This window comes from Solanum verrucosum, unplaced genomic scaffold (assembly GCF_900185275.1).
Source record: "Solanum verrucosum unplaced genomic scaffold, falcon-dt-bn FXZP01000064.1, whole genome shotgun sequence".
Classification (NCBI taxonomy): Eukaryota; Viridiplantae; Streptophyta; class Magnoliopsida; order Solanales; family Solanaceae; genus Solanum; species Solanum verrucosum.
This window is the reverse complement of record NW_026020144.1, coordinates 460762-477040: the sequence shown is the minus strand read 5'-3', so window position 1 is coordinate 477040 and position 16279 is coordinate 460762. Positions and strand designations below refer to the sequence as shown.

The window sequence follows — 16279 nt, the reverse complement described above, 5'->3', positions numbered from 1 at the left end:
CAAGATAAACCCCCAACAAAAGGAAGACAAAAAAACTAGTTGAACACATAAAAGGTTGTTGCACAACTTTCTGCCCCCATCAAGAGAAGAGATAAAACTAGTCTTTCTATTACAATTTCCGGTCCATGATCGCGTTTCGTATTTCAAGGCATATAAATTACAGATTGAAATGATCATCCTGTAGGCATCTTGACATATATATTCACATATCAACTTCAAAGTTTGTATTATAAACGAGAACTTCCTCAATCCACACCAACCAAACAGGAGAAGAATGAAAATATGTAGACAAGAGACGCGTAAAAGAATGTTTCTAAACTAACCTTTGGCGAATCCAACACACTTAAACGGTCAGATATATGTAACTAACTTTCGCTTAGAACAAAATCCTAATAGCAGTATTTTGTTAACATTTTGTGCACCTTCTTTACAGTTCATCATAATCAGCGGAAGCACATTGCATGTGAGATGTCTTCTTACCTCAATACTCCTCAGCAATTTGATGTGGACAAGCTTTAACACGGAGCAGATCTATATTCAAAAGTTTGTTTTCTTGAACTGACGTTTAATTATCCTTTACAGTTTGTGAACCACCTCCTTGCGAATCAGAGCTTTCTGCTTGTGAAACAAGATAGTCAAGTGCGACAACAATATCACTGATGATGGGGCGAAAACTGGCTTGCTCCTGGATACACATTGCAGTAATTGCAACTGCATGGTGCAAAGAGCGCACGGAAAACTGACCATTCAACAAAGGATCAACCATATGAACAAACTTCCTCCGGTCCTTAAGGAAAGGACGAGACTGCAACCAAAAGAAGAATTTCTCAGATCAAGAAGCACATAAAGATAATAACATCTATTACTTTTAAAGTTAGTAATATCTAAAGTTCCATCAACGAGCTATTATTGCAGTTGAGATGACGGCTGAAATTCTTATGAGATTGCCCCAAACTCCAACAACAACCTTACCCCCTTCCATGGAAAAATACTATAGAAAGACCGACAAAGCAATCTGCACAGTAACTAAAACAAAAAAAATACAACAATCGAAGTACAAAAACCGGTAAATAATCTATACTGGAATCAGGTTGTGATCCAATCTGCTAACAAGCTCAACATGTAAATTTTGGAAGAGAATTAACAAAGATTGGTTCGTAAAATGTGCAACAGCTTAGTTCAAATACATGAAACATGGCAATGAACAAGAAATTACGGTTATCTATTGAATATAGATTGTAAAATCTGAAAACCATAGTGCAAACTATTTGAGCAGGAACTATAAGTAGACGGAAATTAATATGCAGGCACACCAGATAATATAAACTCACCCAAACAACAAGGTTCTGTTCTCCAGCCCCTTTAGAGTTGTCATAAGCCTTTCGCCCTGTTATTAACTCCAACAGTACAACACCTAAACTATAAATGTCAGATTTCAGAGTCAATTTTCCACTCATGGCATACTCAGGGGCACAGTATCCATAGGTTCCCATCACTCGCGTCGAAACATGGGTGTTTTCGCCGACAGGTCCCAACTTTGCAAGTCCAAAATCTGACAGTTTGGGGTTGAAATCATTGTCCAACAATATGTTTGAAGATTTCAAATCACGGTAAATGACAGGGGGATTCGCTTCGCAATGAAGATATTCAAGTCCATGAGCTGCACCAGAAGCAATTTTAAGTCTCGTGCTCCAACTCAGTGGCTTCTTTCCTGGTTCTAAATCTACAATATCAATAGTAACATACTGTTCAGAGTACTGCACTATCAAGCAAGATAACTACAAAAATTAAAAGAAAATACTACTTGATTATAAGGAAATTATATAAAAATTATCCATCACTCATAACAAAATACTAATACAAGCACACAGATAAGACATGAGCTTGTCCAGCACCTTCCACTACAGTAACCAATGAGAGCAATCCTGAAGATATAATACAGGTAATCTCAATTTCACATTTGACATCTTGTGAAAGCAAAAGCTAATGTCATGTAATATAGCCATAACAGTACTAGAATGCAGTTGAAAATATGAAAAATCTTTCACAAACATAGGATCACGACTCATGATTCAACATCTTTGAAGCAAGTGGAAGAAAAACAGCTTGACTAACAAAACTTGGATAAACAAAGCAGTGAAATCAAACAGGAATATTACTTGTGGAAAGAAATTAAATTACCAAAAAGATGATTCTCCAGGCTACCCATTGGCATGAACTCATAAACCAAGAGCCTTTGATCTCCATCAGTGCAGTATCCGATCAAGTTGACAAGATTTTTGTGATGTAATAAACTCAACATGAGGACCTCCACAATGAACTCCTGGTGTCCTTGAAGACCGTCAAGATTAAGTTGTTTGATTGCAACAACCTGTTTACAAGATCAAAACACATGAGGAACAATAAACGGCCATCAAATGCAGCCTATCATTGAAATTTTTCATCTTTTTAGGACGTAGCATTCAAATTTTCATCTATGCAAAACATTCTCCTCCCCTGTTTCTTTTGGACAGGTAGAATGACAAACAATAAACCTTTTCAAGGAATAGAAAGTTAGCAAGATATGAAAATCAAAAGCCAAAATGCTTGTGGAAGTAGAAAACTTGCCAGGCCTGATTCAAGGCGGCCCTTGTACACACTTCCAAAACCGCCTTCGCCAAGAAGATTAGCTTCTCTGAAATTCTGGGTTGCTAAGGCAAGTTCTTTGAAAGTGAAACTGCGCGCGACATTACCCTTCTGGTTGTTGCTTTCCCCGCTTTTCCCTCCTAAAGAACGTCCTTTTCTACCTTTCCCTAAACATGAACAAAAACTCATAATTCAATAAAATGAACTAAAGCATCACATGATCAAACTCCCCATCTCCCAAAAGCAACTCAACTCTCAGACATTACTAACAACATAAAGTATATCACAACCCTTACAGTTCAAGAATCACAAAAAAAGGAACAGATTTTAACATACATACACTACATTGTGTGACAGCCAAAAAAAGTACTCCCTTCGTTTCAATTTATTTGTCTTACTGTACTTTCTAATCTGTTTCTAATCGAACAATTCTTTAATTCTAACTATTCACATGACATGTTTAAAAGCACAAGATTCAAAAGTATTCATTAATTCCTTAAACGGAGTAATGATAAACAAAAATTATACAATAACAGTAGTTCCTACATTGTATCAAAAGCTAAAAATTGAATCTTTTATCTAAGTAGATAACAACAAAGGAAAATCTAAGAAGCAAACCTGAAGATTTGATGGATCTTGAACCCATATCTTCATCAAAATCTCTTACATCTTTTCGATTAAACCTCATGCAAGAAAAGCAACCCATTTTTTTCTTCATAAGCTTTTTTAGCCAATTTTACTTCACAACCAAACACAGATATTTCAAAAACCACAAAACCCCACCTCAAACTCCTGCTAAAATTACTATATAGGAGCTCCAAAATGAACAAAACAGTTAAAAGAACAAAAAAAAACAAGAAAAGAAAGGATTTTTGGAGCTCAGAAGAAAGAAGAACCAAAAGGGTCGATTCCTTTTCCTTCTAGAAATGTAAAAAACCTAATTATTCTATCAAGAAAAATAAATATTAGAGAAAAAAGATTGAAGCTTTCACATTCATAGATCTGCAAATACAATAAAGACAACCAAACAAATATAAATAAAGTAAAAAAAAATTAAAAATATTATTAAGAAATTACATTGAACCAAAAATGGGTCCTAAATAGTATTTGATAGTATCTTCTATGACTTAAAAGTCGGTTCAAAACACAGGAGAAAAAAGGAAAAATCTCAACTTTTTAAACAATCCTAAATTAAATAAGTTACCAAAACTAAACCAAGCTAAAAAACAACACTAAACCAAAAATGGGTCCTAAATATTTGTCATCTTCAAGAATCCTATGAACAAATAAAGTTAAAAAATATCAAAAAAATTCCTAAATTCAGACAAAATTCTTCCAGCTCCTCATTCAACGCCAGCTTTAACGGTAATCCTTCTTTACCACCCACCCACCAAAAAAATTAATTAATTTTTTTTTTAAAAATAATCTTTTTTATATGAGGCTTTTTGGGTATGAATTTAAAGTGGGAAAAATTTAATTAAAGCAAAAGATGAAAAATTGGGGCATTAAAGCTCACTCTTGATTATAGTTGCAGGTCGTTTTCAATGGCAAAGCATTTAAACGTTTGGGTGAGGGAAGTGAAAATGAAATGACGAATTTACCCTCCTTCATTGGTCTATTTTTTCATCAATTACCGACAACTGTTGCGACAAAATCGATTTATTTGTCTAATTTTGATAATATAAATGGAAACATGTTATATATGAAAAATTATAATTAAAAATTATCGAAAAAAAATATTATTTGCAAAAGGAGTTATTCACTGACGAATATTGTTTTTTTTAAAATAGTTTGGAATAATAATAACAATAAGGAATATATAAATATGATATGGAAACGCGTTAGCGCCGTTATAGATTCTGCATGGAATTTTGGGCCCCTAGTATTTAGGTGGAGATGGGACCATACTTTATATTTTATTCAATTGGAATATATTACCTTTAAATTTTTATTTTGATGTTTTTGATATATTTAATTTTGAAAGGTTTTACTTGTTTTGAAGTGAATGTCGTCTTTTTATTTGTATAAGATATGGTTAAGATTGTTTACATATTTATTTCTGAATATGTTAGTGTTGTTGTAGATATATTTGACTTAAGATTTTCTCTTATCTTAAAAGTTGGTGTAGAACAAGAATTGAATAAAATACTTATTAGAAGATGAAAAAAAAAATAGTTTATAAGAATGTGTTTTTTTAAAAATTACTTCAATTTTAATATGAAATGATCACAATTTTACTTAATAATTGAATCCGAGAGTGAAACCATCATCATATATATAAAAAAACATAAACTATACAGCGAGATCACTATCCAGAAAAGTCAAAAGGAAAGAAAAATGTCACATAATTATAAGAATTTCATGGTGCACCATACTTGGACATCGCTATTATTAGTATATGTCCATTTTTCGAAGTCGATAAAATTTGTAAATTTTACGTATTAAGAAGGTAGCTTAAATGATGATCTCAAAATCGGATATGTGTACACTTCGGCCCATATTATTGTTTAGAGGTGGTATGGTGCAAAGATGGGCCTTAGTAAGCCCATATCTATATAATTTTTCCCTACTCTCTGGAAAAATTACTTAAATACACAATACTTTTTTACTTATTCTCAATTTTTCCCTACTTTTTTACTAAAATACAAAAATCTCTTATTTCCCCCCAATTCAAGTTAACCGGATACTTTATTAGTTTAAGTATCCGTCCGTTATTAATTAAAGTATCCGCGCTGCTATATTATGCATCCGCCCGTTAATTAAGTATCTGTGCTGCTAACAACTTAATAATTTAAGTATCCGCCCGTTATTAATTAAAGTATCTGCGCTGTTATATTATGCATCCGCCCGTTAATTAAGTATCCGTGTTGCTAACAACTTAATATTTAAGTATCCGCTCGTTATTAATTAAAGTATCCGCGCTGCTATATTAAGTATCCACACTGCTATATTATGTATCCGAAAACACTAAAAAAAGGGATTTTTGGTAATTAATGAAAGAGTAGGGAAAGAAAGTAATTTATTTCTTATACTATGTCATTTGCCTAATTTTTACTATGTTAAAAGGAGTGAGCTAATTGGGCCTCTAGATATTGGTCTACAACATGGATAAGGCCCATCTAAGAAAGTTGACAAATCTAACCATGGCCCAATGCTAAGTTTTTTTTTAAATATTGTTATTAATATTCACTTCAATCAAACTAATGCTTTGAGATAAATTTGCTTGATTTAGTGTAAACAATACAACAAACAATATCATATTAGGTGTAATTTTGTAATTGACGTCTGAAAAGGGTAAGATATAAGAATGTACTGGACTGAGTTGACGAATTTTTTCAAATATCAAACCAAATCATTTTGTACATGTAATGTTGGGATGATTTGGTTCTGTTTGACTCTTTTTTTTGGCTAAAACCAGACCTAATCAATTATGATCAAATCAAATCGTTAAATCATATTTATTTATTTTTCGGATTATCGAGTTGGTTTATTTGAAATATAAACCATAAACGGTGATATTGAAAACAAATCAAAAGAAATCAAAATAACTAATCGAAATGGATAATGAAAATTACCTTGCCAACCGAGAAATCTGCTTGAATTAATAAAGAGATTTCGTTTAACAATAAAGAAAATTTCTTGATGAACAACAATTTAGCACCTTGAAGAAAGATAAACTTGAAACGTGAAAGGTGGGGAAGAAACGTGAAAGGTGATGAAAAAAAGTTAATGGTGTAGGTTTAATTTATTTATTTTTCACTTTAAACGGTTATTGGTATATAATTTGGTCCAATATAGAACTCTTTCCATAAATAAAATTAATTTAAAATACTAAAATATGAATACATATTATTTTATAAAAATATTGTCATTCTGCCATGTTAAATAAATATTTTAAAGTATTGTTATTTTGACTAATTATGTTAGACATTATGACTTAATTACTAATTTTCCCTTCCTTTTTTTTAATATTGTTATTAATATTCACTTCAATCAAACTAATGCTTTGAGATAAATTTGCTTGATTTAGTGTAAACAATACAATAAACAATATCATATTAGGTGTAATTTTGTAATTGACGTCGGAAAAGGGTAAGATATAAGAATGTAATGGACTGAGTTGTCAATTTTTTTCAAATATCAAACCAAATTATTTTGTACATGTAATGTTGGGATGATTTGGTTCTGTTTGACTTTTTTTTTTGTTAAAACCAGACCTAATCAATTATGATCAAATCAAATTGTTAAATCATATTTATTTATTTTTCGAATTATCAAGTTGGTTTATTTGAAGTAGAATTACATTGAAAAACCAAAAGTCTAGACTTGAGGGGACCAAACTTTTTGTACAATCAAAGGATAAGATCCACTTTTGAGAGAGTGAAGTGAACTACTAGGCAGAAAAAAAGAGAGCTAAAAAGTCTAAAATTAACTCCTACAAGTTAGCATAAAGTTTGTAGGAATTTGCAACTTTATGTACAATTGAAGTACCTCCCCCATAATGCATGGTATTGTTCTTGACTTCTTTTTATCACAAAACTATATTCTTTGCATATATCACATGGTAGATCAAATACTCCCTTCCATATCAAATTATTTGTCGTATTCACTAAAAATAGTTGTTTTGGATTATGCGAGCATTTCTACTTCTAGACCTAACTCATATATTTCTCTTTCATTTATTGTTCTACGAGTTTCTCATTTTTTTCTCGATTTATTGAGTTTTAAAATAATGTATATACTATATTAGAGACGGATTCAATATTTTACCGTGAATATAGAGTATTACTATATCCATTATCTCATGTTTCATGTTTCTTATATTAAAGAAGACATTTCCATGTTTCATGTGACTTAATATTTATCATACCAAAATAATTAATTTTAGGATCTAATTAAGTAGCAGTAGTAGTAATAAAGAGCCAATTCAATAATGGGAATCACTATAGTTTAAAGTTTAAATATAGGCTTAATTATAATAGGGGCGGCGCACACTAGTTAATTGTACCACCCAAAAAAAAAAAAGGAAAACATAACATGATTCCATATTTCCATTAATGAAAAATTAGTAACATTAATCTTGTAAATTCTATTGAGAAGAACCAATAAAGATACATCAACTTACTCTAAAAGAATCAAAAGAACAAACAAACTAAGAGAAGCTATTTTACTATGTTGCATTCAATCATGTTAAATTCTAATGTCACAATTAGTGAAACTTGTTATAACGACTCAATTCACTATTAATATTGGTCAACTATTTTGAACCTATGTCTACACAACTTTTAAAACACATTATTTGAAATGACTTAATTCAGCCAAGGCATTTGATACTCTGATGGAGCAACAAACTCGACTATAGACCATGTATGTGTCAAATCTTTTAAACCATTATCATATACCTCACAAAACTTGCTCTTCCAACCTATAGGCTCAACAGGACTATACCCTAATCCTGGAGTCCGATCATTCGAACCAAGGTTCGATGGTTTAGTCCAATCGACAACATAAGTTGACACCCTCCTCCTAAACTTAGCCTTAAACTCAGGCCAAGCTTGAAACTTGTAATGGTTCACCACCATTTCGAAAACATTCAATTTCTTCACATTGTACCCCGTCTTCAATTTGAAATGATGGATCACGTTGAGCAAAGAGTTGTCCACGGCAGACAGTAACACTATAGACTTGTGTCGATTCTCTGTTCTCCTCCTACAATTGTATCCTTGTATCACACCTTTCGTTGGATGTTCCTTTTGATTCGATGGTCCAAATTCATAACAAGGGATGCTAATTTGTGCAACATTGTCCTCTTCTTCTAAATTTGGTAACATAGAAGGTAACAATGATTTTGATGGTTGAGTTAAATTAGACCATGATGGAGAATATACAAATTCATCAACATCAATATACATCATCCATGAACATGAATCTTTTGCAAAAATAACACTATGGGAAAAACCACCTTCTTGAGTTTTTGGCCATAGCCAAAAATGAGTTTTCACATCATAGCCTTCTTCAACTAGCTCATTAACAATTGTGGCTAAATTATCATCACTTCCATTATCATATAGTATAAATTTTTCAACTCCAATTCTTGAATGATACAAAATCCATTCTCTTAAGAATTTAGCCACATTATACACCATTGTACAAGCACATAACTTAGCCTTTTTTTGGCTAGAAATTATACGTGGCGGCGTATAATAGGTTATGGTAGGGACCACTTCCGGAGTGGGCCCCACAATTTCAATTGAAACTTTGATCGGCTCTTTCCCGGCTATATTATCCGGCGGTTCGCACCGGAAAACTTCTTGTATTGAACTCGTCACGGCGGTTCTCACGGCGTCGCCGAAGATACAATTGAATTCTGTGGGCTTACGATTAATGCCTCGGCGTTTATTCAACCCTTTAACGAATACAACGACGTCGTTATCAGTTGTGAGAGAATCATAGACGAGAAAAGTCCACCTTAACAGCTCCGGCGATGGTGAATTCCGGTAATAAGCATTTACAGAAGAACCCCTTAACCTGGGTTGCTTAAAAGGCACACTCCGACGAGCCCTTTTTGGGAAATCACACTTGAGCACCGACCTCGCCGGAAATGGAAGCTCTGCTGCAGGAACCGCCGGAGTTCCCTCTCCGGTATCAAAAACACAGTAAAAAGCAGATTGGTGAAAATGGGGGTAATCAATGATGACGTAGATTTCCCAATCAGGCATGAGAATTGAAACAGACGGAATAGGAAACGACGAAAAGGGGAAATTTTCATGAAGAACTAAATTGGCTATGGAGGAAGTTACAGTGGTCGGATAAAATTGATCGGAGAAAACAACAGAGAAATCATTTCGAAGAAAATGGAGATAGAGAGTAACGAAGAAGATGAAGAAAGTAAAAATGTAAAGAAAATTGCAACGAATTAATTTTCCGGCCATTAAAATGGTGGAATTTCAATTGAAGAAGAAAGGAGGAGATTTAGCCTTTTTATAATTGAAGAATTTAATTTGATGAACTTTAGTATGTAGTAAGTTACCAACATTCTGTTTTACTATAAAGTTGATATTAAAAGGATAGTGGCTGCTATAAGTAGTAATTTTGTTATTGATAATCTTGATTTGGAATAGTAATAATTGAATGTTTAAGCATTAGGATTGAAATTATGGTCTATGTAATATTTATTAGTGCAATTCTTAAATTAAAACTGAAAATTTAGTTGGTCAATGAATGAAACATAATAAATCTTGAAATTTAATTGTTAGATGCTTGTAATAATGTTTATTAGAGATTAGTAATATCATTTCTTTTTACCCCTCCGTGGAAGCTTCCACCTTTTTGCTCTCTTGAAACCTTGAGGGTGTTTCATCCGAGCAACCTCGATCGGAAACTCTCCCACTTTTTCGCTCCTTTGGTGTCTCGAAGGGTGTTATCATCATAGCAACTTCTCTGTGGAAGCTCATGCCTTTTTTCCCCTTGGTGCCTCGAGGATCTCCAAGCAACTTCCTCGAATGCTCTCGCTTTTTTGCTACCTTGGTGCCTCGAGGGGTGTTTATCATCCTGAGTAACTTCCTCTTGTCTAGTAATATCATTTTGCAAACAAAAAGTCATAATTTTGGGTTTAATTATTCAACTGACTTTTCGAAAACAATATCTCTGCAAAAGTGCATTCCATTGTAATCACACTACGTACGACAACTATTATTTTGAGTAACATGATTCAAGAAATGAGAACAGAAAAATGAAAAGGTCCATCTTTTTCTTTAGGAACAAATTTCATATGGAAAGCTAATAATGTATGCCCTGATGGAAAGAAGATTATTGTTGTCACAAATTACAGAATATATATATTCTGCAGTTGGATAAACAAGTCAATGATCACTTGTTCTATTTTGGATCAAGGGTTCAAAATTTCAGATCTTACATAAGAAAATCCCCATCTTTACTCTTAAGAATTTGAAAACATAATTTGTACAAACTTTTCTCCTTAAGTTCCTAATACAATGAAGCCCTGAATTTCAGGTAACTGTCAATCATAGAAACCTGTGTTCTATCTCGTTCGAGAACAACAGTGCTTAGTAAAAATTAGAGTTGTACTGCTAAATCTGACTGCCGCGAGGATCCAATCTATAAACTAGCACTAGGAGAGCCCGATGTCTGGACTTGTACATTCAGGTCAGGTGGAACTGACATTCTACTCCTCTGCTGAATCGAAGATGCAGACCCTGATTCACCGAGAAGCCTCACATTCTGTTCTGTACAAAAATCAGGATTTTTACCTTGGGATAATGAATTTCCAGAATATAATGTTGCCCAGCTTTCTAATAGCTTATTTTCTGCTGAAGCAACATTGTTTGAAAGTGCAGGATGAAATGGATTCTCTCTTCCACGAAGCATCTCCTGATTAGGCCTAGATGCCTCTTGTAGGCCTGACTGTCCTTTAGATGCAGAAAACCTTGACATCTCCACCTGGGGTGACGACTCATGCCTAAACATGCCATTGAAATCATTTCTTGGTTGAAGGAAAGCTTTCTGTGGAGCTGGGGTAGACGCAGGATTCACCCACGAAAAACCCCCATCTCCAGAATCCTGTCTGGTAAGCTCGTTTTGACTATTCAATCTCTTGAAAGCTTGAAAGATTTCAGCAGAAGGCTTGCACATTACAGGTCTACTAGAATGGGGATCAGCTATCGAATTATCTAGTAACTTTTGGATCTCTGTTGGACAAGCGGACTGCTCTATTGGCCCTCCATCTTCTCCCACCCATCCAGGACCAAACTTTACTCCGGGAGGCAAAATATTTTCTAACTTTTTAGAAGCCACTTTCCAAACAACAGGCCCAAGATTTGCAGCAAATCTGGCAAGGCTTCTTGCATAAGCATGCTGCTCCACGTGGACACCTACCTGTAATAGAGTCAAATGACATTTTTAGTCTGGGTAAAACAAAAACTAATGTAACATCTCTGTAAACACATAAAAAAGTTTTTGTGTTGGCAGACAGTTTTAAGGGGGGTGGGAGAAGGACGGAGATGACGACAAACAAAAGAACGATAAGAGATCTGGTAGGGAACCGGTCATCTCCAGTTGTTTGACTTATCCAGACATGTTCTATGTGGTAAACTAAATATGGAAATGTAAATTATATAAAAGTCCATGTAAAATTGGACAAACAAAGTGGGACAGTATGTATAAGACAAAATTGGACACACTTTTCTTGATTTAAGAAAAGTAATACATTGGTTAGTTCTCATTTAAATTTTTCTAAATTATCAATTTAATAATAACAGATAGAAATGTGTAATTCAATGAAAGACCAAAGCCAAGTATTCCCTAGTCTGTGACTGTCAAGAAAACATAAAAATAAGAAAAGTAGTAGTGTAAGTTTTTAGTACATACAGTCATTAACTGCTTCATATCACGATCAGTATTCCACAGGACAGATGACTCCTTATAAGAAGCTGAAGGATGGAACTGTTGGTATGTGTCACGCCTGTTCTCATTAATAGAAAAATGTTTCTTTCCATACTTCATGTCAGCCTTCAAGATATTAGCTGTAAGCAACAAGGTAATTAGTCGTTTTTATCTTTAAAAGAGTTGAAGAGAATTGAACATGGTGTTAGGTTCAAACCTGGAAACTCATTATTCCAATCAGTTGACCAATCAAAGTAGTTTTCACCATTACGCGAGTGATTGGCAAAAGATGCATCAGTAGTAGAAAGCATAGGTCCCCTTCTTAGATTATAAGAATTAGATCCAATAGCTTTGTCATCTCCACTAGCAAGAGTAGCACCTGAAGAATGCTCAGGGACAACACGGTCTATTGGTGAATTTTCAACAGACTTTTTGAGGTTTTTGCTTGGAGGACGGCCTCTACGAACTACCTTAGGTTGTGGTGCACCATCCTCTCCTTCATGCCTCAAGTTTTCAAAATCTCTTCTCACCAGATCTTGAATGGATCGTGCCTACAGTAGGAAGTGTTAAGGATATTCGGAAACAATGAAAGACAAGAAAAGGAGTAGAGAGATGCTAAACAAACCTGTCGATAGTAAACTGTGTCTGCGGCATTATACTGCATTGCATTTGAACATATCAAGAAAACATCAGCCTGCATAAATCATAATAGTGTCAGTGATATCAACATTATATTCAATTGTTTTTACTCCAACAATAATTTTTGAGAGGTGGGAACATGAACAAAATCCCCTTCTACTGACCAATATCACACCCAAATAATATATAGAAGAGATAGACAAATCACAAATGAACATATGAAGCAAGAAATATGAACAGATCTCGTTATAAATTCAACAAACTTTACTCTATCTAGTGAATTTATTTGTAAAACAACATAACTTTTCAAATCCTCAAAACTATCAATGTCGAGACATGTGTATATAATGCCATCTTCTCTTGGCCTTCATTATAACTTTTATAAGGGTACAATTTTATTGATGTGTAGCATTAAGAATGTGCTGGTGAATTTTTACATCTTAGGAATACTTTTTTTGCTTAGCTTTTTATTCCACTAGGTAGCTCTTTATCCATTCTAGCACAAACTGATATTAACAAATTGGCCACCTTAAGGAACCATCAAAGAGAAGAATATTTGCTGACAACGTAGAGTATACCATTCACCAGCAAGCAAGTGCCAAATGTAGACTGCAAAATCTTAGATACAGTTTGACTTCTTCAGCAAGAACCAACTCACGAGGCTAAAGACGAAAATACATGAATTTCAAATAATGAAAGAGATCAATAAGAATTGGACTCCCAAAGATTAAGTCAAATGATTTTACATAAAAGGCTGATCACACCAAGAAACAAGACAAACTAAACAAAGAGAGAAAAAGAAACAAGTCCATTGAGCTTCAGGATGAGGAGGACGACAGACCCGCTCACAACAATAAGGAGAAGCAGTGGTTCGAATCCACATCATGAGCTTTAGTGCACAAGTCGTCGAATCCCTTAATTTGGGGCAGGAGTCTCGACGACAAGTCGTGCCTGCAGTTGTTCATGCACAACTTAAGAAGGGTGCTAATATTGTAATTTCCTAGTGGAAGAGAATACTGTTAAACACTAGACTTGACCATCAAAATCCAAAAAGAAGTATTTCTATGGTATCTTTAGGAAAACTCACCTAGCCCTCCATCTTCTCCTATTACAAATGTAAAATATGTCAACTATTTTCACTCTTCTCTAAACTTGAACATTTCAGATATTTTTCTTTAAACAGCACAACATCAAACTGGTAAACGTAATACAATTTTGATCTTTCTTTAGCTACTACACTGTTTTTTTTATTTTTAACAAATTCTCCAACCATTTATAACCGAATCAAATTATACTAACAGGAAAGTTAAAGGTGATGTTCTCAACTCAAACTGCAAATGTAAGTACTTCAAATCAATCGATAATGAAAGGTGTCACCCAAACTGAATTCATAACAATCCAAATACAAGCAATAGTGCTACAAAGTTCAGCTTGGCAAATCTTTAACTGACCTCCAACTCTTCCAGGTTTGAGTAGAGCCCTCCATCAAGTTTCTTTCTTAAGGTTCCAAAATCCATCGGATGCTTAATAATCTCATGATAATCAGGAAGCTGCAAGGAAATTATTTCAACATCTACAGATGATATAGTTACAATTCAACACGACTCGACACCTTTAGAAATGTACCTCATTCGAATCAACGGGATCAGAGAATACACCATAAGTGTCCTTCCTGCATTTTTATTAAAGAAAAAAAAAACCAATGCTTAAGTATACAATATGAAACCAAAAGAAACAACCCAAGTACATGAAATAAATAATACTATCCATAGAGAAAAGGAAAAAACATACTTTTGAAGTCTGTCAAGAATGAACACCAATATTTTTTTGTCTGGCAAAGGTGTTGTGGGTCCAGACATCAATGGGGATTCTGTCCACGAATAAACATCAGCAAATTAAATTCATAAAAAAATGAATTTTTACTAGGAAATTCCAACAATTATTTTTTCTTTTTCTGTCAATTTCGAGAATGTTAAAAGGGATTAGATTGTAACCATGCTGAGCGTCTGTCACTGTCAAAGGTCTTTCTTCCTGTAAATTTAACACAACATACATATTCTTAGCACAATTATTATAAAACTTAAATTAAGTGGGTACCTAAAAGATACATCAAAAATGAAAGTTACAGTAAAGGGTCTCTTTGAAGCTGATAATGGAGCAAAATGTCTCCACAAAAAGACACATCAAGTACAACTACTACTAACTGAAAAAAGACCAATCTTTCAACTCTCTCAACAAGTGAGAAGAAGTATGCATATATACACAAAGAAAGTACCCAAATTCATTTTTTTTATAAAATAAGGAAAAATCATGTCTTTATGTAAAAATGTAGACAGAGTAAAAAAAAAAACAGGGAGATCTTGAAAAAATGGGCGTGAGGTTACGTGCCACAAGCTATAAAAAAGAAGAACCATCTTCTTCTTATTTTTTTCCATAAATAGAAATACATTGAATTAGCTATTAATTTTGAATAAATTAAATTCCCCTTCAAAAAACAAATTGGGGGAAAATCACCACCGAAATTCAAGATACATCACCTGCTCAGAAACACCGTCGCCGGAGCTGATTTTCATTGTTTGAACCGACGCCTGGTGATTATCGCCTAATTCAGATTCTGATTCGGCAGCAGAAGATGAATTCTCCAAATGTTGGTTCTGATTCTGATTCGGTAAACGAACAAAGAGCTTGACTTTCTTTTGTTTCCTCTCATCCTCATCTTCGTCTTCTTTTTCCGACTCAAAATTAGAGTTCCGGCGAGAAGAATGACGACCAATAGAAGGCTCATTATTATTAATGATTTCCCTTTTTCTGAGATCTGCCAAAGATGGTCTTCCTTTCTTCTTCTTTCCCTTCATCTCCATGGCTATGGCTACTGTTTCTCTTGTTGTTTTTGTTACTTTACCCATCAAACAATTTCTTCTTACTACTTTTTTCTCTCTCTACCCTAACTAATTTTTTATTTTTGTTTGTTTTGTTATAATTTAAAATATTTTTGAAGGTAAAGCGTGAATGAGGCGTTACATTAATACGACAAAACAATTGCTCACTCACGCGTAGTGAGCATGGTATGGTATAATACGGTATTTAAAAATTTTCATACTGTAATTTCAGTATTTGGTATCTAAAGTACTATATCATTATATTAAATTAGTTCGGTATGGTTCAGTATATTTAATTTTAATATTTACGATATGGTATTCAGTAACCATAATTTGTTTGTCTTTACGGTATGATATTCGATATATACCATGCCATGTTCACCCCTACTCACGTGTGTTATAACTCGTGACTCCTCATAATGCCTTGTTTGTTTGTTTTTCTTTTTACCAACTCAACTGCAAAAACAATGTGGAGTCGGAAGATAAAGTGTACGTAAATTTTACTTTTTTTTTTGGATATAATATGTTACCTTTGATAGAGCATCGATTTAAAAAATACTATATGTTTAAAGTAAACTAAAAAAAAAATGAAAATAAAGAAATTGTGACAAAATAGAAATCATGTTAATATATAAGTATCGATTACGCATTAACAAAAAAAATCATAGATAATATAAGACATTTAAAAGATAAGAAATTACATGATCAATACTACGATTACTAGTATTTATTAT

At 33.6% G+C, this 16279-nt stretch overlaps 3 protein-coding genes across 3 annotated transcripts; all 3 read right to left on the bottom strand.

The window, feature by feature from the left end:
• Positions 1-565: 565 nt before the first annotated feature.
• On the bottom strand, positions 566-4018 carry LOC125827883 (probable serine/threonine-protein kinase PBL21). Its single transcript, XM_049507225.1, has 5 exons — positions 3244-4018; positions 2608-2792; positions 2182-2371; positions 1332-1723; positions 566-805 (listed from the first exon to the last, which is right to left on the bottom strand). The coding sequence occupies exons 1-5, from the start codon at positions 3341-3343 to the stop codon at positions 566-568; spliced, it is 1107 nt and encodes a 368-aa protein (XP_049363182.1). The 5' UTR covers positions 3344-4018.
• A 3916-nt stretch (positions 4019-7934) lies between these two features.
• LOC125827882 (glycosyltransferase family 92 protein Os08g0121900-like) lies at positions 7935-9557 on the bottom strand. The gene has a single exon (XM_049507223.1). It carries the CDS (start codon positions 9555-9557, stop codon positions 7935-7937), a length of 1623 nt encoding a protein of 540 aa, XP_049363180.1.
• A 1085-nt stretch (positions 9558-10642) lies between these two features.
• Positions 10643-15572, bottom strand: LOC125827621 (uncharacterized). The gene is made up of 9 exons (XM_049506928.1): positions 15204-15572; positions 14661-14697; positions 14458-14536; positions 14293-14338; positions 14118-14216; positions 12653-12721; positions 12245-12578; positions 12013-12167; positions 10643-11520 (listed from the first exon to the last, which is right to left on the bottom strand). The coding sequence occupies exons 1-9, from the start codon at positions 15570-15572 to the stop codon at positions 10744-10746; spliced, it is 1965 nt and encodes a 654-aa protein (XP_049362885.1). The 3' UTR covers positions 10643-10743.
• Between the last annotated feature and the right edge of the window lie 707 nt (positions 15573-16279).